The 26,483-nt window shown below is 38.0% G+C and overlaps 1 protein-coding gene across 1 annotated transcript in view; it reads right to left on the minus strand.

Moving 5' to 3' along the window:
* cntnap2a (contactin associated protein 2a) overlaps positions 1-26,483 on the minus strand; it is a 459,495-nt gene that overhangs the window by 157,352 nt on the left and 275,660 nt on the right. The window contains exons 11-13 of the mRNA XM_073864211.1: positions 19,127-19,231; positions 17,655-17,776; positions 15,322-15,522 (exon numbers count right to left, since the gene is read on the minus strand). Of these exons, the coding sequence (XP_073720312.1) occupies positions 15,322-15,522; positions 17,655-17,776; positions 19,127-19,231 (428 nt within the window). The remainder of the gene's footprint in view (positions 1-15,321; positions 15,523-17,654; positions 17,777-19,126; positions 19,232-26,483) is intronic.

Consider the following 26,483-nt stretch of genomic DNA (forward strand, 5'->3'; position numbering starts at 1 on the left):
TGCATGGAAAAGGATAGATTTTCTTTAAAAAACTAAATAACGAGAAAAAGTTTGAAATTCTGCCGCAATATTAACCTTTGGCCACCCTGCACTATGTAGTAGTTATTCCTATTGGTGTTTAAAAATCACTCAACCACAAAACTTTACAGCACAAATGACATAATCTGAAAAATGAATGCTATGCATTGAATCGCTATCCAGACGGACAATGAATGAAAAACTGGACTTTCATCAGAGACGGAGATGAAAAAGGTAGCTGCTGTTTTTCCGGAATGCGCTCCTAATTTGAACCATAAGTGAACCATGAATCCCTCATGCCAGCAGGCACAAGCAGGACTGACCATGTTGATAATGAAGCAGCTTGTGTTGTCCTGAACCATCTGGAGCACATGAGGCAAACTGTGGCATGACTGCCCAGCGCAATTAGCTGTGCCTTCCTCTTGGACTCTGCTATTGCTGCACTGGGAGACTGAATGCATCCTGAGTAAAGTCCATCCTATTGTCATGACTAAATTTTAATTTCTGCTCACAGACATAACGGTGCAGACGTCCGTCACCTAACCGTGGGCAGCGTGATACTCAGGTGTTTTGCCTGATATTTGAGTTTGGAAAAATCTCTGAGTAATACCTTGACTGTCTAATATCCATCACCCGACTAATTTTTCATTTACTTCAATATTAGAACCGGGCATGACGACTTAAAGCGTTCCACTTGTGCACCAAAGCAGGTTGAGTAATGACATACGACGTTGTCAATAAAACATACGACAACATTATTGAATTTAATGATGCATTAATATATGCAAATGATAATGTGTTTTTCACGGAGTAAATGATTGGATGAAGATGTTAGTTTGTTGCCTGATCATTAACTCACAGTAAGAAACGCAGATCTCCATATAAGGAGCCACAGAACCCTTCAGGCATCTAATATGCTCATATCATATAGTGATATATCTTAAATCTGATACTGTACAGCAAGCATGCTAATGAGACTTCAAACATCATGGCCTTAATTGTAACATCAATGCAGCTAGTATCAACTTAACAGAAGAAAATGTGGTGATACCTTGCATAGTTTAACATCACACAGAATACACCCATGGACTTTAGTAAGAGGAGACGGCATATTTAATTTGACAGGATTGTAGTTCAGGGATAGCAGATCAGTCCCCAGTTTCATTTCATACATCGTGCATCTAGAATTTCTGCTGACAAAACATAGAAAATATGTCTTCAAAATATTCCCAGTGGTTAAATTGTGAAGCAAAGAAAAATCACAAATATGATAGTGTTCATCTCAATTGTTTCTTCTAGACAGCACTGAGATTACATTTAGAACAAATGAGTTCAAGGAGGCTTTAAGAGTTTCAAAGAATAGAATCTATCTATCTGTCTGTCTGTCCGTCCGTCCGTTTGTCTGTCCTATCTGTCTGTCTGTCCGTCCGTCCGTCCGTCCTATCCGTCTGTCTGTCCTATCTGTCTGTCTGTCCGTATGTCCTATCTATCTGTCTGTCTGTCTGTCCGTCCGTCCGTCCATCCATCCGTCCTATCTGTCTGTCTGTCTGTCCGTATGTCCTATCTATCTGTCTGTCTGTCCGTCGGTCCTATCTGTTTATCTGTCATATCTGTCCTATCTATCTATATGTCTGTCTGCCTGTCTGTCCTATCTATCTGTCTGTCTGTCTGTCTGTCTGTCTGCCTGTCTGTCTGCCTGTCTGTCCTATCTGTCTGTCTGTCTGTCTGTCTGTCTGTCTGTCCTATCTGTCTGTCTGTCTGCCTGTCTGTCCTATCTGTCTGTCTGTCTGCCTGTCTGTCCTATCTGTCTGTCTGTCTGCCTGTCTGTCCTATCTGTCTGTCCTATCTATCTGCCTGTCTGTCTGTCTGTCCTATCTATCTGTCTGTCTGCCTGTCTGTCCTATCTGTCTGTCTGTCTGCCTGTCTGTCCTATCTGTCTGTCCTATCTATCTGCCTGTCTGTCTGTCTGTCTGTCCTATCTGTCTGCCTGTCTGTCTGTCTGTCCTATCTATCTGTCTGTCTGCCTGTCTGTCCTATCTGTCTGTCTGTCTGCCTGTCTGTCCTATCTATCTGTCTGTCCTATCTATCTGCCTGTCTGTCTGTCTGTCCTATCTATCTGTCTGTCTGCCTGTCTGTCCTATCTGTCTGTCTGTCTGCCTGTCTGTCCTATCTGTCTGTCCTATCTATCTGTCTGTCTGCCTGTCTGTCCTATCTGTCTGTCTGTCTGCCTGTCTGTCCTATCTGTCTGTCCTATCTATCTGCCTGTCTGTCTGTCTGTCTGTCTGCCTGTCTGTCTGCCTGTCTGTCTGTCTGTCTGCATGTCCGTCCTATCTGTCTGTCTGTCTGTCTGTCTGTCTGTCTGTCCTATCTGTCTGTCTGTATGTCCGTCCGTCCTGCCTGTCTGTCTGCATGTCCGTCCTATCTGTCTGTCTGTCCGTCTGTCTGTCCGTCCGTCTGTCATATCTGTCCTATCTGTCTGTCTGTCTGTCTGTCTGTCTGTCTGTATGTCCGTCCGTCCTGCCTGTCTGTCCGTCTGCCCTATCTGTCTGTCTGTCTGTCTGTCTGTCTATCTGTCTGTCTGTCCGTCCTATCCTTCTGTCTGTCCGTCCGTCCTATCCGTCTGTCTGTCTGTCTGTCTGTCCGTCTGTCTGTCTATCTGTATGTCCTATCTATATATCTGTCTGTCTGTCCGTCCTATCTGTCTGTCTGTCCGTCCTATCTGTCTGTCTGTCCGTCCTATCTGTCTGTCTGTCCTATCTATCTGTCTGTCTGTCCGTCCTATCTGTTTATCTGTCATATCTGTCCTATCTATCCATATGTCTGTCTGTCTGTCCTATCTATCTATCTGTCTGTCCATCCGTCTATCTGTCCTATCTGTCCGTCCATCTGTCCTATCTGTCTGTCTGGTTGTCCGTCCTATCTGTCTTATCTATCTAACTGTCCGTCCGTCTATCTGTCTGTCCTATCTGTCCTATCTATCTGTCTGTCCTATATGTCCGTCTGTCTGTCTGTCCATTCTATCTGTCTGTCTGTCCTATCTATCTATCTATACTTTTTGAAATACCAAATGGTCTGTGATGCGCTATCATTATGTGGTATGCTAAATTTATTAACCTGCAGTGTTGGGGAAAGTTACTTTTAAAAGTAATGCATTACAATATTAAGTTACTCCCCAAAAAAGTAACTAATTGCATTACTTAGTTACTTTTCATGGAAAGTAATGCTTACGTTACTTTTAGTTACTTTTGCGTTACTTTTTCGTGGCTAAAGCTTGATCTCTTTCAGGCCTTGCAGGTGTTTTTATGACTGAAAAGTTCTGCATTCAGAAATTGCATATTTCATCACAAAAATGTTTAGCTCTGGCTTGCCATCCCAGTTTCTGACTCAAACTATTTCCTCACAGGCACAGAGAGTGCATACGTTTAGTTTAATTCAGTACATATTTTTTAATCAAATTAATTAAACTAAAAAAGTAACTTGAGTTACTTTTTTGAAAAAGTAACTCAAATATTAATGTGTACATTTAAAAAGTAATGCGTTACTTTACTCGTTACTTCAGAAAAGTAATATTATTACGTAACTCAAGTTACTTGTAATGCGTTACCCCCAACACTGTTAACCTGTACTTTTACTACTTTGTCAAATGGTTTCACTTTTCTATTTCTGATAAGAAATGTTAGAAGACACTCAAGACAAAGTTTATATAACATTTATTTCATGAGCATCGGAAGCAAAAAAAAAATGTGGGTGAGTTTAAAGCATTTGGAGTAGATGTCTTTTTTTGTATTGTGGTGCCTTTACTTAAACAATTGCTTTTTAGCCTAAAAGCTTTGCTTTCCTTGTTGTATCACGGGAGTACAATTGGCAAAATGGGGTAATTTATATGGGTGAGCCAAGTGGAATGGATTTGAGGAAGCAGCAGCGTGGAAGTCAAGGCTGTAGCTAAAACTTTATTAAGGCATTCCTCTGGTGGAATGGATTCGCCTGACGGCGCTCTGACAAGTAAAGAGACATATAAGCTAAATTAGAGAAAAAGTGAGTGGGTCCAATATCAATGGAAAGTCTCAAAAAAGTAGGTGGTTCTAGTCCCACCCACATATAATGGTTCCGACACACATGGTTTATTTAAAGTTTATATACAGTACAGACGACATTTCTTTCACATTACTGGCAATTCATAATCTCCAAAGCATTGAAAAAGCATTACATTTCCCTCTGCAAAGACTCTAGAAAATGTGGATTTCAAAAATTAGACGTGACCTATGAAGACCTCATTTCATTCAAGAGGAAGTTGATTTCATTATTTGTTAGATCTGAAGTTCTGTCACACTTAGCAGCAAACAACACCGAGACTCTCCTTCACATAACTGACAGGAAAGGTGCATTTGCCACGCCCCTGAGGATCCCTTCCCCAATTAAACTTCACAGACTGTCATCGTGTCCCATGTGGGTAAAGGGCATTTTAGAAATGCTAAATGTATTTACATAGTACCAATGCAAAGGTGCATCCAATAGAACATGTACTGTTGACTCCTCTCTACTTATGTTCGCTGCACAACAAAACAAACAGCTCAGATCTAGTTAACATTTGCTGAAGGTTGCACCCGAACAATGTGACCTGAAGGAAAATACATGGGTCTGTTTTGGGAAATGAAGTTTAATCAGAGTCTTTCTGTCATTGCAAGTGCAAATATCAGATTATTGGTGTCATGTAAATGGCGATAGCAAAATTTCACATCTTGAGATGATTCACAACTTTCCCGGAATTGTGAAGAACAAGGATAAGCATTTGTCTAATAGTGATGGAGCATAGAAATAACTTACATTCTCACAGACATTATTTTATATAGACTTTTGGACACTTACAGTAGACCACAATTAAAAGGAATAGCTATCAGTACATTATATACACAAATACTTTATTAAAGCAACTGTCAGTTCCTGTAAAGTTCAGTTCAGTGTCCTACACTGTCAAAAAAGATCCCTAGCTGTCACTGGGGCGGTACCCCTTCAAAAAGTATGCATTTGCACCTAAAGAGTTAAGATTAGTACCTCAAAAATACACTTAACAATACCTCAAAAACGTACATACTGGTAACAAATGTATACATATCTGTACCTAAATGGTACATGTTAGGACCTTTTTAAAGGGCACTGCCCCAGTAACAGCTTGGGACCACCTTCTTTTTGTTCCATGTTTTGTTTGAAAAGTTATATTCAGACATTTTTAAGACTGCCTTTAGTGTCCAACACTTTAAAGAGCCATTGTGGGTGATTCCACAGAAATAAACGATAAGACACATCATTCAGAAAAACATAAGTGTTCATTGCAAGACTCTTATGAGAGTGTTTATATGTAACATTTCCTCTGACATTTAGAAATATCCAAGTTCATAGCATTATAATTTCACCCGCGGTTCAAACTATAATTATACCCACAGCTAAACCATTTCTGACCAAGAGAAACATTTTGGATCACTGCAGTTGTTTAGCCATAGAGCTGTGCACATCTCTTCTAACTTTGACTAAGTTCTTGAATCAACCCCTTATATTGCATCCCATTATGCATTTTAGTTGATTCTCTGCATCTGCATCAATCTCAGTATGAAAAATTTGGCAGTCAAAGAACGAATGGTTAAGTTCATGTAGACGTAAACCAAATGGCGACAAGTTCAGTTTAAGAATGGACCTGTAATAATTTCGGTACCACTAAAAAGCATCTGCATTTTAATGTGGGTTTATTTCTCTTTAAAAATTGTGCAGCATAGACATGCTCCTATTATTCAAATGGGACATTTATGAGAAATAATTTATCTTTATATACTCCATACAAAGACCAACACGCACATAAGAGCACAATATTGAGGGTTAAAGTATGCAGACAAGCACACAAACCAAAGGTTAACCGCAAAATAAACATGATTAATTCACTAATAACAGAAACAATTCAATCTGATAGCAACATAAAGGCAGTTATTAATGAATTATGCAGTGTTGTGTTATTAATAGTTTACTATAAGCACTCAAATCATTTTTAAGGCCAGTTAACATTATTCTAGTTACTAGAAGCTGTTTTAACTTAGATGACTGTTAAGAAAGGATATTAAGGACACTAAACAATTCAAACAAGGTACTATTTAAACATGAAAACATTGCACTGAAAAAAAAATTTACTAAATTTTTTTAAGGTAAGTGGTCGCAATCAATTTATTTAAGCTACAATTAAACAAAACAAAACAAAAAAAAATTGAAATACAAAACAAAACAAAAAACTTTTGTTTAAATGTAGCTTAAATAAATTGATTGCAACCACTTACATTAAAAAATTTGAGTAAATTGAATGAATAATTTTTTCAGTGATGTTAGAATGCAACTTATCCTCGAACCCACTATTTAGGTTGTTGGTCCATTCCCCCAAATATGACCCACAAATGCGTTTACTAAATTACTGCCTCTACTGCAGCAGGAGAAAATTCTAACTGATCTCATGGAAAGTCATGTTATAGTCACGAAAAATTTTATACATTTATTTGTGTCCATGGCACGAAATTCAGCTTTTTTTCGTGTCTTGAGCACGAATGTCTTTTTCGTGTCACTCGCACGAATTTCTATAAATACTTTTTCGTGTCCGTTGCACGACTTTCTTTTACATTTCATTTTATGTATTGTTTTCTCATTGTTTTTTTTCATATTTTCTTTCCATTGTCGCTTGAGGTTGGGGTTAGAATGACTTTCTGTTACATTTTTATACATCCTAACCCAAATACCAAATGTAACCCCAATCTCAAGCGACAATGATTTAAAAATAGGTAAAAACAACGAGAAAACAATACATAAAGTAAAATGAAAAAGAAAGTCGTGCTATGGACACGAAAAAGTATTTATGTGTGCGAGAGACACGAAAAAGACATTTGTGCTCAAGGCACAAAAAAAATTGTGCCATGGACACGAATAAATTAATCAAATTTTTTGTGACTAGAACACGACTTTCCGTGAGATCATGTGGAAAATTATACAGTATATTGGGGTATACAATTATATGGGGTAAAATTTTGCAATGGTGAAATTTACTGGGAACTGATTTTCAGTTGTTTTCTACAGTACATTATAATTGGAGGACAGTTCCACAAATAATTGCCTTTAAAGACAATAAAGTTTAAGTACGTAAGTGAGTCTCTTAGAGTGCTTTGAAGTGTCTTCCACTGTATGCAAAACGTTTTTATGACCATAATGGCATTACAATATTGCTGTAAATTTTACAGCTATTACATAGTGCAGATAAAAATATAAACCTGTCTGATTTTTGCAAAGAATCCATTTTAAAAATATATATAATGTTGTGTTTAATTTTGTGTGGCAGGAAAATAATCCTTATTGCTGAGCACTCATCTTTATTACAGTTAATATTAATATTGAGATGTGAGAAAAGTTGACTGAGCTGTAAATTTAGATGTGACTGCTTTTGCTTTACACCACCAGTGATTTGACTTTGGAAAAGACAAAAATAGATGAGCGTAGAAGTCTTCAGTCAACCCATCCTCCCAGCCTTCGCTCCAGAGACTATCTTGTTAATCATACTGAGGGTTGGCCTTTGTGGTTGCCAACATTACATACGGCTATAAAATCTTTATGTCCTAAAAGAGATCTACAGTCAAAAAGACAAGAATACATAAGCAACAGCCTAGGATCTACTGAGTTTATGTTCAATGAATATGTATTTTATAACTTCCATGTGTTTATCATTTCTTTTCCCATATTTCTATACAGTGTTTTCTCCATTGCTATCTCCAAAAGTATTTTTTGAATAGCTACTTTTCAACAATGTTAAAATCGCTATAGAAATAAAAATGAAAAATTTAAAATATCTGGCCTTGAAACACACAGGATACACCCTACCCACTTTATACAACAATTTTTAATACAGTGAGGAAAAAAAGTATTTGAACACCCTGCTATTTTGCAAGTTCTCCCACTTAGAAATCTTGGAGGGGTCTGAAATTGTTATTGTAGGTGCATGTCTACTGTGAGAGACATAATCTAAAAAAATCCAGAAATCACAATATATGATTTTTTACCTATTTATTTGTATGATTTCAGCTAGAATTCTGACCCTCAAAGACCTGTTAGTCTGCCTTTAAAATATAAGATCACACCTCGTGTGGTCTTAATGATCCTAAGAAAGGTGAGAAATCAGCCCGGAACTACACGGGAGAAGCTGGTCAATGACCTGAAAAGAGCTGGGACCACCGTTTCCAAGGTTACTGTTGGTAATACACTAAGAGTCATGGTTTGAAATCATGCATGGCACGGAAGGTTGCCCTACTTAAACCAGCACATGTCCAGGCCCGTCTTAAGTTTGCCAATGACCATTTGGATGATCCAGAGGAGTCATGGGAGAAAGTCATGTGGTCAGATAAGACCAAAATAGAACTTTTTGGTCATAATTCCACTAAACATGTTTGGAGGAAGAAGAATGATGATGAGTACCATCCCAAGAACACCATCCCTACTGTAAAGCATGGGGGTGGTAGCATCATGCATTGGGGGTGTTTTTCTGCACATGGAACAGTGCGACTGCACTGTATTAAGGAGAGGATGACCAGGGCCATGTATTGGTGTTCAAATACTTATTTTCCTCACTGTAAATAAATATTAGCACCACAACGGCATATTTTAGCCATTACATTATTTTAAATCCGAACTAAAGAAACGGTTTTGGAAAAAAATGTAGGATTCTTCACATCATTCATTTTTTTTCTTCAAAACACAAAAAAGACAAAAATGGACAACACAAGCAGCATTTAAAGTACAGCATATCAGAAAATAAGTTGCTTTGTTTACAACACAAAGCCACTGCACCACTTTAGAAGAGTAATATGGAAATCATATAAAGTACACTGTTGGTTGTTTTGGGAGCCTAACAGATGCTGGTCACTATGAACAGTTGTTATATGGAAATTATCAAATTTAAAATTCTCCCTTTGCTCAACAAAATAAACAACACCACATGAGTTTGAAAGGAAAGGGTAAGTAAATAATGGCAAATGGTGCATTTTGGGATTGAAATTACTTATTTATTTGCCTTAGACTGTGCATTTATGGATCCTCATCTTCATTATTGCTCACCAAAGCAGCCAACAGAAGATCAGGATAAACAAATATATAACCTAAAAATACATCAGTGTGCCCAATTTAATCTCTTAATGATATCTGCTCATGGTCCCTAACAGACCTGTGCCTGTTAGAGGAATGTCAGTACACTAACACTATGTCAGGATAAACTTTCTTATTTAAAGAAATAGCAAATAGGAAAAAGAGGCTGTAGTCATGCATTGCAACACTATATATGAACATATATAGTATGAAGTCAGTATGATACAAATGGTAAGGTCTTAAAATTACAGTACAAAAACAATTAAATTCCAATAAGACTGTATTTGTCTAAATATTACTTATAAGGAGAACGCTTTGCTTTAGGACACATAAAATTTACTGTCACACCACAGGCACGGAGCAGTACCAGGTGTTTATGATGTGTTTTAAAAGATTAGGTTAGAGGAATAACACCCGAGTTTGAATTTCATCAGTCATCTTTCAGATAAGGAATGATTTTAATGGTGTGGATATATTCACACTAACACACACACACATACACAGACCACCACAACTCAATGTCTGGGCTGTTTACATAATCAGCCCCAGTTTCCTGCTGACAGCGCGCTGTCTGTTTATATTGACCGGCCAAAAATGAAAACACTTTTCTCAATTCATCACTATCAAATACAATTTCCTTTGTATGACAGCAGAGGTCTAATCATAGTGGAAACTTGTTAATTTAGCTGTAAGGAGGACAATTTAAATACAAATGGACCCCTGGTGCCTCCGAAGGAGACGCGGAGTAAACAAAACGTCACTGCTGATTGTGGTATAATGGAAAAAGATGACAAATGGACATGTACAGCGGGAATCTCTCAACTCTGTCCTCCGCGCCCATCTAATGGAGGTCAAAAGGCGCTGGGGAACGGCGGAGACGATAAGAGACACGAGGGACTGGAATATAACAACCTGATGGCTCATCCATGTGAGGGCTGAAGGCATCAAGGAATTACAACAATTATAGTTTAACTTCCCAATTACCGAACTTAATGCACCCTGGATGCATTTCTGATTTAACGCTTCATTTGATTGCAGAATGCCAGCCCTCCTCATAATTTAATGAAACCTGACAGTCAATTTAGGAAGCATATTTTGAGAAGTAGTTTTTTAATTTTGCTTTCTCTTGGTATGTGACTGCTTTCAAGTTATTTTAACTCCTTAAGAAAGTTGAAATTAAGTGTACTTGGACTTCATTTGTTCGCTGAGTATAAACCTTCTAAACAAAACATTTAAGGGATAGTTTACTTAAAAAAATAAACAAAAATTCTCATTATTTTTCTTCGCCCAAAGTTTTTTTCAAACCAATATAACTTTATTTTTCTGTGATGCTTAAAAGGATGGTTTATGCAGAATGTCTGTAACTGACAGCACCAATCTGTAAATAATGACATTTACATTTATGCATTTTGCAGACGCTACCCAAAATGTCTTACAGTGCATTGAAGCTGCACATTTTACCAGTGAAGCTACAGGAGCACATACACTCACCTAAAGGATTATTAGGAACACCTGTTCAATTTCTCATTAATGCAATTATAATCAACCAATCACATGGCAGTTGCTTCAATGCATTTAGAGGCGTGGTTCTGGTCAAGACAATCTCCTGAACTCCAAACTGAATGTCAAAATGGGAAAGAAAGGTGATTTAAGCAATTATGAGAGTGGCATGGTTGTTGGTGCCAGACGGGCCGGTCTGAGTATTTCACAAGTTGCTCAGTTATTGGGATTTTCACGCACAACCATTTCTAGGGTTTACAAAGAATGGTGTGAAAAGGGAAAAACATCCAGTATGCGGCAGTGATGTGGGCGAAAATGCCTCGTTGATGCTAGAGGTCAAATGAGAATGGGCCGACTGATTCAAGCTGATAGAAGAGCAACTTTGACTGAAATAACCAATCGTTACAACCGAGGTATGCAGCAAAGCATTTGTCAAGCCACAACACACACAACCTTGAGGCAGATGGGCTACAACAGCAGAAGACCCCACCGGGTACCACTCATCTCCAGTACAAATAGGAAAAGGAGGCTACAATTTGGACAAGCTCACCAAAATTGGACAGTTGAAGACTGGAAAAAATGTTGCCTGGTCTGATGAGTCTCGATTTCTGTTGAGACATTCAGATGGTAGAGTCAGAATTTGGCATAAACAGAATGAGAACATGGATCCATCATGCCTTGTTACCACTGTGTGGTGGTGGTGGTGTAATGGTGTGGGGGATGTTTACACTTTAGGCCCCTTAGTGCCAATAGGGCATCGTTTAAATGCCACGGCCTACCTGAGCATTGTTTCTGACCATGTCCATCCCTTTATGACCACCATGCACCCATCCTCCAATGGCTATTTCCAGCAGGATAATGCACCATGTCACAAAGCTCGAATCATATCAAATTGGTTTCTTGAACATGACAATGAGTTCACTGTACTAAAATGGACCCCACAGTCACCCGATCTCAACCCAATAGAGCATCTTTGGGATGTGGTGGAACGGGAGCTTCGTGCCCTAGGTGTGCATCCCACAAATATCCATCATCTGCAAAATGCTATCCTATTAATATGGGCTAACATTTCTAAAGAACTCTTTCAGCACCTTGTTGAATCAATGCCACGTAGTATTAAGGCAGTTCTGAAGGCGAAAGGGGTCAAAGACAGTATTAGTATGGTGTTCCTAATAATCCTTTAGGTGAGTGTATAACGCTGATTTCTCATTAAACGGCAAACATTTTATTATTTATCATGTGAATTCTGCACATCACTTACATCAGTGAGGGTCAGATTAAACTTTTTACATTTGTATTTTATTTCACTCATGCATTATGCATTTCCTAACAAAATTATTTGCCAAGGCGGTGGTTTATCTTATACTTGCATTAGCTATTTGCCAAATATTTATTATTGACCCTAACCACAAGTGACAAGCATGTTAAAAGCAAAGATATGAATAACCAAAGCTTTTCTACTGAGCATATGCTCTGTCAGTCTGGGCCGAATGCAGTGACTGGCCAAACACTTTTCTATTTAACTGCGATTACCGAACGCTTACAGTGAAAGAGCGTCCGGCCAATAAAAACATAAAAATGTCAAATGAACAGTTAAATCATTCAAAACTAAAAATAATTCTGTCACGCATGAACACACACAAGGGAGAACACAGACACTTCAGAAGGCAGCGTCCATTCTGCAAGCTAACGCTCTTGTTTGACAACACAGCACATAACTATGACATCTGCTCTGATTGTCCTTCACTGAGGATTAATGAAGAACAGAGGACAGAGCTGTGGAGAGACAACCTAATGGGCCGCTGCATATCATCAGCTACCATTCACTATCCACAGCTCATGCATGTGACTTATGAATAATTACCATACTTAAAGGGAAGTAAAAAAAACATTAATCCAAGATAATTTTTTTTTCCATATAAAGGAATTTCTTAGATATACACTCTAAAAACAACTGGGTTATTTTTACCCATAATGGCTTAATATTGGACAGAACACATGCTGGATTAAAAATGACCCCGTGTTGGGTTAAAAATGACCCAATGTTGGGTTGATGTTATGCAACTATGGGGTATGATCAGTGTTGGGGGGTAACCCATTACAAGTAACGTGCATTACGTAATAATATTACTTTTCCGAAGTAACGAGTAAAGTAACGCATTACTATGTAAAATTAATATTAAGTAACTTTTTTAAAAAAGTAATCCGAGTTACTTTTCATTTTAATTAATTTGATTAAAAAAAATATTTACTGAATTAAACTGAACGTAGAATTACGCACTCTGTGCATCTGCGCCTGAGCGGGAACAGTTTGAGTCAAAAACGCATGCAATAGGCAAATATGCAATTTCTGAATGCAGAACTTCTCAGTCATAAAAAACACCTGCAAGGCCTGACAGAGAGATTTAAAAAAATGTGCCAAGTAACAAAAAGTAACGCAAAAGTAAATTTGATGCACCAATGTATCGGCCGCCGATATTTATCGGCCAATTTTAATGAATTTGAAAACATCGGCATATCGGCAATAGCACGAGAAAGGCCGATACCGATTGTTTATTAATTAACTGCATAAAGAAATCCATTATATGTAAAATATGAGTTAATGTTGTTAATAAAATAAATGCTGAATAGCAAAAAACACCTTTGAAGGTTATCATGCTGTTTTATTATATTTGTTTCAGCTTAATTTGTGCCTCTCTTATTATGTTGGTCAGTTAAATGTTAATTAGATCCAATCCATGTTCAGTAAAAATAATTTGATGCAGAAATAAACTAGCTAATAGACCAACTGTATAGTATTGTATAGAAGTGTTTAATATCGGTATGGGCCAGAAAATGTCTGTTTAAATCGGTATTGGTATCGGCCCAAAAAATCCTATCGGTGCATCCCTAGCATGTACTACTTTCCATGAAAAGTAACTAAGTAACATATTTTAGTTACGTTTTTGGGGAGTAACTTAATATTGTAATGCATTACTTTTAAAAATAACTTTCCCCAACACTGGGTATAATAACTCATCGGTTTGGTTAAAAAAACAAAATCAGTTGGGTTAAAACAACCCAGCATTGGGTCATTTTTAACCCAGCGGTGTGTTCTGTCCAATATTTACCCATTTTGGGTAAGGACTTTGCTGCCGTACCATGGCTGCAGCAGGCGCAATGATATTACACAGCACCTAAAAGTAGTCCCCTTGTTAACTTTGAATAGCAGGGGACTATTTTCTGGCACTGCGTAATATCATTCCGCCTCCTGCAGCCATGGTACATCAGCAAAGTCCTTGATTATTACGCCAGAATGAGAGTATAGTTCCTAGCCATATCTGCCTAGAAAATCACAAATTTTCATTTTCCGTCGGCCTTAGTACACAATGTAACTACAAAAAGAGTCAAGTTTTAAATAGAAAAAATATCCAAACACTTTTTGGTTATTTTTGAGTGCGATGCTAATGCTCTAATCAGATTAAATGGTTTATGCTAAGCTATGCTAAAAGTGGTAGCCCCAGACCCGGAGATCAGTTGAATGGATTCCAAAACGGTAAAAATCAAATGTTTAACTCCAGGGGAGCTGGAAAATGAGCCTATTTTCAAAAAAAGTGGAGTGTCCCTTTAACTGACACCCTTACAGACAGAGAAGGATTTTACTTAGGCCTAATTAAACACAGATGATATTGGAACTATGTAAAGTAAGCAAAAAAAGACAGAGTTAAAAGGGACGATCATGAGAGCCCCAGTAGGAAAGACTTCACAATAAGAATAGAGGCGATTAGCAAAGTCAGATTAGGAATGTGAACATGCACAACGGCTCGCACTGTGCTGCATGCTCATTAATAGATTAACATCAGCACCCAGTGCTGCACATTGTTATTGCTGACTGTAAATGGGTCACTGGAGTGCCAGGGGATAGTGGCAAAGAGCATTGAAGCGCAAGGTAAGTGACCACCGCTGCACACTTTGATAAAAGAAGAGATTAAAAAGTAATCTGGCTAATGTATATGAATGAAAATGCATGCTGTTTATATTCTACTAATTTTCATTTGTGCTTCCTAAACTTCCTAAAGGTTATAGTTTCCAAAAACAACTTGGCACTTTCGTAGATTGTTAATTAAAATTTACAGCATACAATGAACCATCAACAAGTGAAACCAACGCCCACCCTCTTATCCAGGAGAAAGATTTTGTAAAAGTAGTTATACTCAGTCTCTAAGAAGGGTTATTTAACCAGATTCACAACACTTCAGCATTTTCAACATTCGCCTACATTTAGCAATAATTACTTCTTAAGCGCAGCTGTTGGCACACACATACAGTATGCAGAGCCTTAAAACGGAGTCATTATATAGTAGTTTGAAGTCTGTTCTGGAAGTATTCTTTCAGAGCTGGGCGATGAGCCAAAAAGAAAAGCAGGATTTACACCCAGAGCAAAGTGGGAGTGTGTCAAAGACTGGGAGGGTATTAAGGTTGCAATCCTGTTTCACAATCAGTTTACCCCGTAACCAAGACACTTGACCTTCAATTGTGCTGGTGGGAACTAGTGCAACTACTGGATAAAATTACATTATTTTGAAACTTTCAGTTTCAGATAACCTTTTAACACCCGTAAAATACTAGCATCCAAACTCAGAACACACACTCACACCCATCGCTCCATACCTGGTGTGTTGAGCAGTCGTGACATTCGGCATGCGTAAGCTATGTGCTGTTCGCAGTGTTCGGCACTGTTGGTTATAGCTGTGACCTGCTCCATAGAGGCACTGTAGTTGAGCTGCAGTACAGTCCTTCTCTCCCGACTGGAGCCTGTTACTGGCGTCTGTGCCGGCAGGTTATTCACCACAGTTGTCCACACTTTGTCCTCTGAAACACAGATACCGTCATTAAAAAGTTGAAGTGACTTATTATGGTAAAAAGTTCACAGATACTGTTTACCATTTTTGGTTCCTCAAAGAAGCAGTCAGTCAAAAGTTCTTAAAGGTGCAGTGTGTGAAATTTAGCGGCATCTAGTGGTGATATTGCAAATTGCAACCAACGGCTCAGTCCACTGCTCACCCCTCGCTTAGAAACGCATAGAGAAGCTACGGTAGTCACCGCTAAGGTGACCGCTAACCACTCTTTGCAAGCATGTGAAAAATAGGTCACTGAAGTTTGGCTCCCCTTGTGATGTCAGAAGGGGATTATACCACCCCTTAATCTGCACTATCCAACCACGGCACTGCCATTTAGTGCAAACATGTCATCGTCTGAGACAAATTAGTAAAAAAAGTTGTCCGTTAAGGGCTTCTGTAGAAACATGGCGGCACAAAATGGCAACTTCCACGTATGGGGACCCTTGGGGTATATAGATAAAAACGTCTCATTCTAAGGTAATAAAAACATAACGGTTCATTATGAAAGGTCTTTACACACCCCTGATAATATAGTTTTGTATATAATTTTGCATTTCTGTCAAGAGATCCTTCTAAAAATTACACACTGCACATTTAAAATAATCATTTTCATAATCTAAAGAACCATTTTTACTAATAAGGACCTTAATTAAAACAGAAAGGTTCCTCTTTGGCTCTTATGGAACGATTTAGCCAAATATGCTTCTTGGCATCATGTAGCACCTTTATTTTAAACTGTGTATATGTAAAGATCTTTTCATTGCTAGATTTTACTTAATTCAGTTTTATATTCAGTAATCAAAATCCTCTGCATGCTCCAACCATAATCCTCTCTTCCCACCTTAATCACAAAATGTACCCGTTGCTGTCGAACAAACATTTCTTTATTTTGACAGACACTTCCCTTTCAGATGGATTTTAGCTCTTAACCATGTCAGCGATGACTAGAGTCGCTGTCATGAAATGATAACATAACGTACATACAGTTTATCTTTTGTATATATATAATTTTTGCTTCCAAAAAGCTTAGATTGGTTGTTGCTTGGTTACCTTGGGAACAAATGGTTTGAGATTAATTTAAGTTATTGACCTATGGCTAAGCCACGCCCCCTCCATTCACTCAGACAAACAATCAAGGTTTGGTGATAGGCGCTATGGCAGCTGTCACAGTAGGTGACATTTCACATGAGGCAATTGATGATTTTTGGAGACAGAAAGTCACCTAAAGGGCGTTAACAATGTATTGGAGGGTTATATTAATAATTTTATTGTTAAGTAGGTGAATTAAAAGCTTCAGCTCCAGGAAAAAATGTATCAAATCATGATTAAATTAAATATGTACAGGTCTAAGTTGCATACATTTCCAGGACAAGCCTTTTTATCATCTTTACCAAGGGTCCTACCTCTCCATTAGTTTGGTGCTACAGTATTTACATGAATCATTCAGCACAACATTGCTATTAAAAATAACAAATAAAATGTGTTATCTCGGTTATTTTTACAGATACATTAATGAGGCTAAGTGACATGATGTACAACGCAGCTAGAAGCTTACGTTAACGTTTTCTAATGTTAGGCTAACATTAAGTTAGAGATGTTAAAGAAAACGTTCAAATATGTGTTGACTTAGCTTAGAACAGATGTAAACATCCGTGTTTAATTTATCCACGTTTTATCCACATTTCCTTTGAAATGTGGCTTGGTAAAGAGTAAAAAATACACAACTTCGCCCAGCCTCTCAGGATACCTAGTGTCGGAGTTGCATGTACCCCATGCACACCGTTTTACCATTTTAAACTTAAAATGAAAATAAAAAGCATATAAAACAAATGAAAACTGACTAATTGCAATGCATTTAATGTCAGAGTGTATTGTGTTAGCTATGCGCACTGTGATTGGCTCATCGTGTTTGGGGGCGTGGCTTAGCCATAGGTCAATTGGTTCTGTGGAAGCCATGGTGCATTTTGGAAATTGAAGGTTGTCTAAAGCATGTAATCCAGAGTAAAGTCTTTGTTTTATTAATTAGGTGCATGGGCCCTTTCTTTTAAAGCACTCTCTGATAGTGCTGGGGTACACCACAAATGCATAAAAATCACACTTTACCCGTCATGTTGCAGATGACTTTGAAGGGACCTAAAGGTCCGCTTCCATCTGGGTCAATCCAGTAGGCATCTGATGATCTGCCCAAGTGCTTGTAGGCCTCGCATGACTGCTCATAAACAGATGTAAAAAAATAAAGAAAACATTATTTATAATGACTTACAGTGCAGTACGTGTGCCCCTCTGGGTTCGAACGTATGACCTTTTGTGCTGTTAATGCAAAGCTTTACCACTGAGCTATAAAGGAAGTATATCCTAAATTACCAAATCTGACCCAAACCAAGCTTAAGTCATTTTTGTGATTGTACATACAATCCTACATAATGAAAAGGATATTCTGTGAAAATATAACCTTGATATATTTAATAATAATGTGGAATCAAACTTTGATGCTCCTAATCTCCTAATTAGATTATAAAACTTGGATTATTTCACTTTTGATGAAAAACATGAGATAATCCTCCTTATGTAAAAAAAGATGAGTGGTTGAACTTGCACTTTTCTCCATTTAAAATACAAATACATGGAGCTCAAAATAAATATAGTTTGTTTTTTACCCTATGATTCTTCTATTGTTTGTACTTCTATTGTATATTGACGTATGTGTAAACGGATCGCTGTGTATCTTTCTACTTTCTAGAATTCTTTAACTTCAGGGGTCACAAAAAGTTTCTCTCTGCACTGTACTGAACCATCAAATGTGAACCATCACAGCTCTCAGAAGTGATTCCAAAAAGACTTAACAGGGAATACAAAAGCCCCTTTCTATGAATCGATATGTACTGTATAAACAAACAAACAGATAACAGGAGACAGAGACCTGTGGAGATTTAAATAAGTTATACTGACTGCGGGGCAATGATTGTCGGATAAACAGATAAACTCTTCATTACAATATAAATTGCCTTTTGCCTTCAGGTTTATTATAACACATGCCACACTTTTATAGTCAAAACATATACAGTGGGATCCAAAAGCCTTGATTTAGACATAGAAACACTATGAAATAAAATGCTGGGTTATTTTCAACCCAGCGTGGGTCAAAGAAGTATGGAGCCCCTAAGGGGACATGGAGCAAAAATTTAATTAAGTTTAGTTTCGTGTGCGCACGTGAAACAATCACACGCTCACGAGAAACTTTCACGTGAGCAGGCGAAACTAAACTTAAAAAAATTCTGCACATGAAGGTTTCGTGTGAGCACATTAAACTAAATTTTAGATTTTTTTTACTCAAATGTCACCTTAGGGGCTCGGTAAAAAAGGACCCAATTGCGTACTTTTACCCTACCTGGATGCTGGGTTGTTTCAACACAAAATCATTGGTTGGGTCAAATATAAAAATTTTCTTGGTTAATTTAACTTAATGACATAACATTTTGAGTATGACTTTACACCAGTGTTTCTTAACCAGTGGGCCAGGGCCAACTAGTGGGACGTTACAAACTTCAAAGGGGGACAAACATACAGACTTACATGTATGACAGGTGGCTCCAGTATACCCCGTCCCATCACAGGTGCATGTGAACCCGTCCCAGGTCTGACTGCATCTTCCTGCATGCTCACAGTGGTTTGGCATACATCTGAAAAATTATAAATTAGATAAGAGCAGAGTTAAAATACAATCTTCACACAATCTAACATAACACATACAGAATATTTCTTCTTTTAATTAAAAAAATATATAATTTTAACAGATTTTATTCAATGTGGTTTATTTCCTTATTCTCTAATGGACAAGCAATACATTTTTATAACAAATATGATATGGGCTCCCATTGAAACACAGTGTCAGCACAAAACAGTGAGGACGTGTTGGATTATAATGAAAAGAAGTCATTTACATCAAAATCACAACGTATGTTAATAATAAATATTATCATCATCATATAAAACTGTACACTGTAAACAGAATTAAGTAGAGAATTAAGTTAGCAGCACAGTGGTTCTTGGTTCGATCCCAAGAAAACACAAACAAAAAAATGTTTACTTTAAATCCACTGTAAGTTGCTATGGATAAAAGTGTCTGCCAATGCATAAAATCCCTACCCAGTCTCCTGAGGATGCGTATAAATAGCACGAAGTGTAAAAAACGTGCAATCTTTTTTTGTCGTTTTATTTATTGGTTTCTCAATTTTTTTCTGTTTTTTAAACCATTTTCGCTTGGGTTTAGGGTTAGATTTTAGATTTGCTTAATGAGGTTATTTAATATACAGGTTTCTCCATGTTTTTGTCCAAATTATAGCCATGGTTGCTTGGAGTTGGGGTTAGAGTTGCGGTTTGGGTTAGGATGTCATTTTAATATAACAAAAAGTTGTTCTAACCCTAAACCCAAGCGAAAATGGTAAAAAAAATTGCTAAAAAATTGAGAAACCAATAAATCAAACGACAAAAAAAGATGCACCGTTTAAGTGAATGGGAAGGACTGGCGTATCATATGCACGCCAAAGTAGAATTTGGTGTATGTATTGCTCGATTTTTACACTTCGTGCTATTTATACGCATATTCAGGAGACTGGGCTGAAAATCCCTGTACAACCAGCTAATCTACTCTATTTTCCTTGAACATGTGGAGAACCCCCCCCCCCCCCCCCAAAAAAAAAAGTATTCCCACAATGCAAAACACATACTGTAGTACACACATGCACACAGACACAGAGATTTTCAATCCACGCATATTTGCCAAGATATTTTATCTTAGTCTAAGCTGAAATCCTAATTAAAACTCCAAGAGTTAAAACAATTAATGGCTTCACTGACTTTCTCCTTAACTTAATTAAAAAACAGTCTTTTCTTCAAAGGTGCTTTCAATTGGCCAAGGACAGAAACTCAAATCTGGTGACGCAATGCTTGTTCTATAAGCAAGATGTAAGCTGTCAATTTCCTGCGCTGCTTATACAGTATTGCCAACTGCATGTCAAATTCATTAACATGGTGAAATGCGGTATAAAATGAAATTAGGGAGCAATCCCCTTGGAGCTAATACTCATTAGGCCGGGTCCTTATAGGAGGAGCTGTGACAAAGCCACTACCAATGAACCCTAAGTCTGACAAGTAGGCTTGCCGCGATGGTCGGTGAAACGGTGATAACCGGTGCTTCAGCCTCTCACCGGTTAGATCACTTGCCCACCGCGACACCGTCTTTCACCGTCGTTTTGATATTTTCGTGTAATTAAATCATTTAGTTTCGTTAGAGAGAGCAAACGCTTACAACTGAGTGTGTATGCTGACAGCGGAGCTGAACGCGCGTCACGTCCCAGAGCAGCACAGCAGGTGTCAGATTTCATTTATTCCTGTCAGAGTGTGCGAGGCAAGCTGACTGACTAGATGATGACAGAAGCCGCGTGCTTACTCGTTGTTGTTATAATATACATATATGATGTTTAATATAACCGAGATCGTTTTGTTCTTGTGTTTTTCATCAAGAAAAATAATAAACACATCATTCAAGCAGAGCTATATGGCGAAGTAGCCGGTTGCTCTGCTTGGGACTGGCGGGTTCTGTGAGAATTACCTGCACACATTGACTCAAGCACTTAATTAAACCAGCTGTTGCGCTCGCATTGCACGCAAATTCATACGCGATTTAACGCAGCGTACGCAAGCACTGCATCTAAACAGTTGCGTAATTCAAAAGTGAAAGTAAAATGTGCACGTCTGCATGCGCATTTATAAGCCCCTCCCACACGGTGAAACCGGGATTACCGGGTTTGTGACGCGCCGATTAACCGGTGGGAAAATTCTGTCACCGCGGCAACCCTACTGACAAGTTCTGCTGCAGTGCTATTGTTGTCCTTTTTTGGGGGTAGTGCTGTCAGACCGTAGTTTTCCAATAGGATGACATGCCTATATTAATTGGGTTACCTTATTGGCCATCTGTGCCTGGAGGAGATAGGTACGATGAGACAGTTTATGCTGTTCATTAATCAATGTCCCACTATAAAACAGTCCCTGGAAATCTATGCAGGCACTGATGACACTGTTCAATGATAAAACTTCACTCAGAGTCAACAGCAGCATGCCACCGTGAGATAAGACATACGCTATTTTGCTAAAAGTTTGTGGAAACATGAACACCATGCGCATATGTGCTGAGATTTGCTTACAAAGGAAAATTGAAACCCAGCTTTAAAATGTTCTTCCAACATAGGAAAAACTTAAAAGACTTTTGAATAGGATCAGTCTTTTTTGTGTATAATTAATAATATTAGCCTAAATGTGTTGCTAACAAAGACTTTTTGTTGATTGGACAAACAATGTTACATTAATTCATTCCCTGCCAGACATTTTTTGAAAAGTTGCCTGACAGAATTTTTTGAGATTTTCACAAAAGTTTTACAAAATGCCTTACAGGAAAATTTTCTTCTAAAAATATATAAACATACAAATACTGTTTATCAAATGAAAGAACAAACCTCTGCTTTTAAACAAACAACAAACAAACAAAACGAAAAAAAAAAAAATTCATCCTATCTATATTTTTTTCTCTGCTTATAAACTCTTAAATATGAGATTTTTTTCTTAAAAAAAATATTTTTTTAGCAAAAAACTGAAATAATTGCATTTTTGTGAAGGAATTTTGTTAGAGATCGGATTCAAAATGATTATTAAAACATACACAGAGTTTAAAATGAGTACACAACGTTTTGGCTTTAGTTTTTTCAAAAATTGGGTAAGTGTATCTAGTGGATAATTGCGGTATTGCAGATTAACACAAAAAATTCATCAGGAACACGTTTTTATGCAAAGTTTTTTTCTTAATTGACGAGATAACTTGTCAATGGCGAGAAAGAGTTAAACAAGGGTTCACTTTCAATACACTTCATTTCTCATTGCATCCAAAGTTGACAATAGGGGTGGGGTCGATATGACCACAATCTTCTATCACAATAGGATTTATATTATATCATGATAACGATATGTATCACGGTACAGTTTTTATGTTTTAATAAGGTTTTTCTTTTATTAAAATCTTTAATACCATAGAATTTTTCATAATTCTCACAAGAACCTTATACAAGCATAAAAAGAAGATAAAAACAAACAAAACTAAATAAAGGAATGATAATAAATAATTATATATATATATATATATATATATATATATATATATATATATATATATATATATATATATTTTTTTTTTTTAAGGTAAAAAAGTGTTTCAGTTAAGAGCAGTGAGAGATTTTCTCTTAAAGAGTAACTAAACACTAAACCAACTTTTTTTAGTTAATGATCTGTAAGAATGATGCTTTATTAGTGCCGTTCATTGATTTTAGTAACTTTTTTGACATTTGGATATAAAGTGTTTCAATACTACAATATATGGTGTAAAAACGTCTTCAGGTTAAACGGTGGCTACTGCAGTTGAATTTTCCTATTGGATGTTGGGTCCAAAAAATGACTTGTGACGTAAGAAGGTTCAAGCTCACCACGCCCTTGTTACGATGTCACCACACACTTGGTACGAGCTTAGTTCGTCCCCTCTATCTCCGTTGGGATCTGCCCACTTTTCTTGCATTTTTCAAATATTGCCAGTGGGCGGAGTCAGGCTCTGACCGGGGGTTTAGTTATGCTTTAATTCTGTTTCATAAACATGATTGACAGAGAGGAGCAAAATTAGGTAACTTCCCCTTTAAAACCAAAGTTCGGACCCTATGTTACACATGCGTTTTCTCTTTTAGCTATTCACTTTCTCTTAAGCCCTAAATGGTCCTGTTTATAAGAATACTTGCAAAGACGGGAATTTTGGTGCATGTATTTAAGGTCAATAAAGCGGGAAAATGCTCACAAGCTTAATGGGCAGCGGTTCCGCGACTTGGGCGCTCCTCACATACAGAAAGAGCGCACGCATATAAATCTGTTGTTTGTTTCTCAATGGCTTAAAATAACTTGTTTTAAAACTATGGTGCTTAAATACGTGTACAAACGTTATGTTTTCGTGACTGCGTGCGCAAGCGTGATGTTGGCGCGTAACCTCGATAGAGACGATAGTCCAAAATCTCTACCGGTTGACAAATTTCTACCGGTTAAACCCTAGTTGAAGATATAAGGAAAACTTCTGTTTCTCCAATCACGAAGTCTGATTTGTTAACATGCATTCATTTGAATGGAAAATGGCCAATCAGAATGGGTGACGATTTCATCTGATGCACAAAAAAGGGAAAATAAAAAATTAGCAAATTCATCAGCATAAATGAACAACTATTCAAGTTGGCTAAATGTTAAAACAATCGTTGAGGCAACCTAAAAATCTTACTGCATCAGGTTGCCTTATTTTTTTGTTTTTTTTTTACAGTTCTGATGTGAGGTGACTGGGACTCGCTGTTCCAATTCTTTCCCAAAGGTGTTAAATGGGGTTCAGGTCTGGACTTTGTGCGGGCAAGTAAAGCTCTTTAGTTTCTTTATAGCCCTGTTATATACTCTAGCGCACAGGGATGAAGTACAAAGGCCCTCTCTACAGCACTCAAAAAAGTTTAGCAGTACAAAGTTTGTCACTATCTGCCATAGCATAGACTTGTCTTTACTGTTAATTAAAAGTAGCTGTCAACATTCATTTATCCATGTATTGCATCTTGGTAAAGCTCGCCTCCTACATGCTGTTAAAGATTTTAGAGTTCATAATCAAGGAGGCCGGAGATTGCAGTTCAATGAGCCCAAACAATCATTTTCATGAATGTGGTCACTTGGCATTCCGGAGATTTCCATCGCAATTAGAAACACAGTGCAAAATTAAACGTTTAAATGTTCGCATTTACGTTTAGGAAATGTCTTATTTAAAGGCAGGAGACCTAAAGCATTGTTTTTTTCCCGACTCTGGGTGTTTACACCCCTAGCTGCACAATCGTAATAGAAAGTGACAGTTTTCTAATGTGGCCATTATGAGCGGCACAAACACGTAGCTCTAAATGCCTCCGTCAGATTAGACTCGTCGGGGTGCGACATCAATCTGCGTCTGAGATGAGCTCCTCTCTTCGCCCCCGTCTCACCCCCGCGACACGACATTACGTCAAACCCATGCATGGCTATTTAGGATGAGTCACGTTGTAAAAAGGCCCCTAGAACTTCGTCAGAACAACTTATGCGTGAAATAGTTTGATGCGAGCGCAAGTGATGTCTGTGAAATACTGTGGGGGTGAAAAAACCCAGGAGAAGGAACTCGAGCAGTAACTAAGAGCAAGGTCGTGCTCTTTAGCGTCTTCCGGTGGGAGGACGTGGAATATTCTTTTACACGTCAAACACAGGGACGCGTCCGGTAAAGAAGATTGATAGCACATCACTCGCACGATGAAAGCCAACATAAAATCAATGGTGTGGCGAGCGAGTAGCCCCCCCCCCTGATCCCTAGTAATGAGTTTGCTCCTCGCCGCGCCAGCACTGTGGAGCTTTGCCAGCGAAGCATCATTAGACTGAGGGAAAAAAACACACAGAGAGAGCGTTCAACAGTCTCCTGCCTGCTCTGTTATTACAGCGAGCTTCGTTCTGAGCGAAGGGAGGCGGAGGAAGTCTGTATCTGGCCTGACCTAATAAAGGAAAAGATTTTCCTCTGGGGATCCAGAACTAACTGTATCGCGGTACAGTAAAGCATCATCTCAATGGCATAAATAAACACAATGATAGAGCGGCGGAGAAAGAAATCAACTGTCAGGCAGAGGGATGTACATTTTAACGGCTGAAAGTCATCGGTGACGTGCGAAATGAATTGGGCTCATGTTTAAATCAGAATGAGAACGTACTCAGCCTCAGACTATCTAAGTCTAATGAGACACATTAGAGCAGAATGAATCTTTACACACAATTAAAGTGGAGCAGATTCTAACTGAGCTGTAAGGAATCTAATGGAATGTAAACAATGGCTTCTTGTGTGGGACTTTATCTTACGTCAGTGATGACATAAATGGGCTACAAATGTATAAATGAGCAAATGACCATAAACCGAACAAAGCTGTTCTTATTAAATAACTATACTTTCCATTTAAAGGGATAGTTCGGCCAAAAACGATATTAAACCCATGATTTACTCACCCCCAAGCTGTCCGAGTTGCATATGTCCATCGTTTTTCAGACAAACACATTTTCGGATATTTTAGAAAATATTTTAGATATTTCTGTTCATTAAATGTTATGTTACGGGGTCCAGCAATAGTCCACGACCTTCAAGTCCAAAAAAGTGCGTCCATCCTTCACAAATTAAATCCAAACGGCTCCAGGATGATAAACAAAGGTCTTCTGTGGGTAATCCGTGCGGTGTTTTTGTAGAAATATCCATATTTAAAATGTTATTAACTTTATAAACTAGCTTCCGGTAGCGCCGCCATTTTGGAGTGATGCGCATTCAGGATGAGAGCTTACGCAGCGTACAGAGTTTCTCTGCTGCTGCTCGGTGCCCCCGCCCTCCGAATTTGTCATACGTCACTAAGAAAAGTGCGTACACTAATCCTCTCTCCTGAGTCTAAGATGGCGGCGCTACCGGAAGCTAGTTTATAAAGTTAATAACATTTTAAATATGGATATTTCTACAAAAACACCGCACGGATTACCCACAGAAGACCTTTGTTTATCATCCTGGAGCCGTTTGGATTTAAATTGTGAAGGATGGACGCACTTTTTTGGACTTGAAGGTCGTGGACTATTGCTGGACCCCGTAACATAACATTTAATGAACAGAAATATCTAAAATATTTTCTAAAATATCCGAAAATGTGTTTGTCTGAAAAACGATGGACATATGCAACTCGGACAGCTTGGGGGTGAGTAAATCATGGGTTTAATATCGTTTTTGGCCGAACTATCCCTTTAAAGGGCATCCATGTGAATGCCAATGTGCAAGTGAAA

This window comes from Misgurnus anguillicaudatus, chromosome 25 (assembly GCF_027580225.2).
Source record: "Misgurnus anguillicaudatus chromosome 25, ASM2758022v2, whole genome shotgun sequence".
Taxonomy (NCBI): domain Eukaryota; kingdom Metazoa; phylum Chordata; class Actinopteri; order Cypriniformes; family Cobitidae; genus Misgurnus; species Misgurnus anguillicaudatus.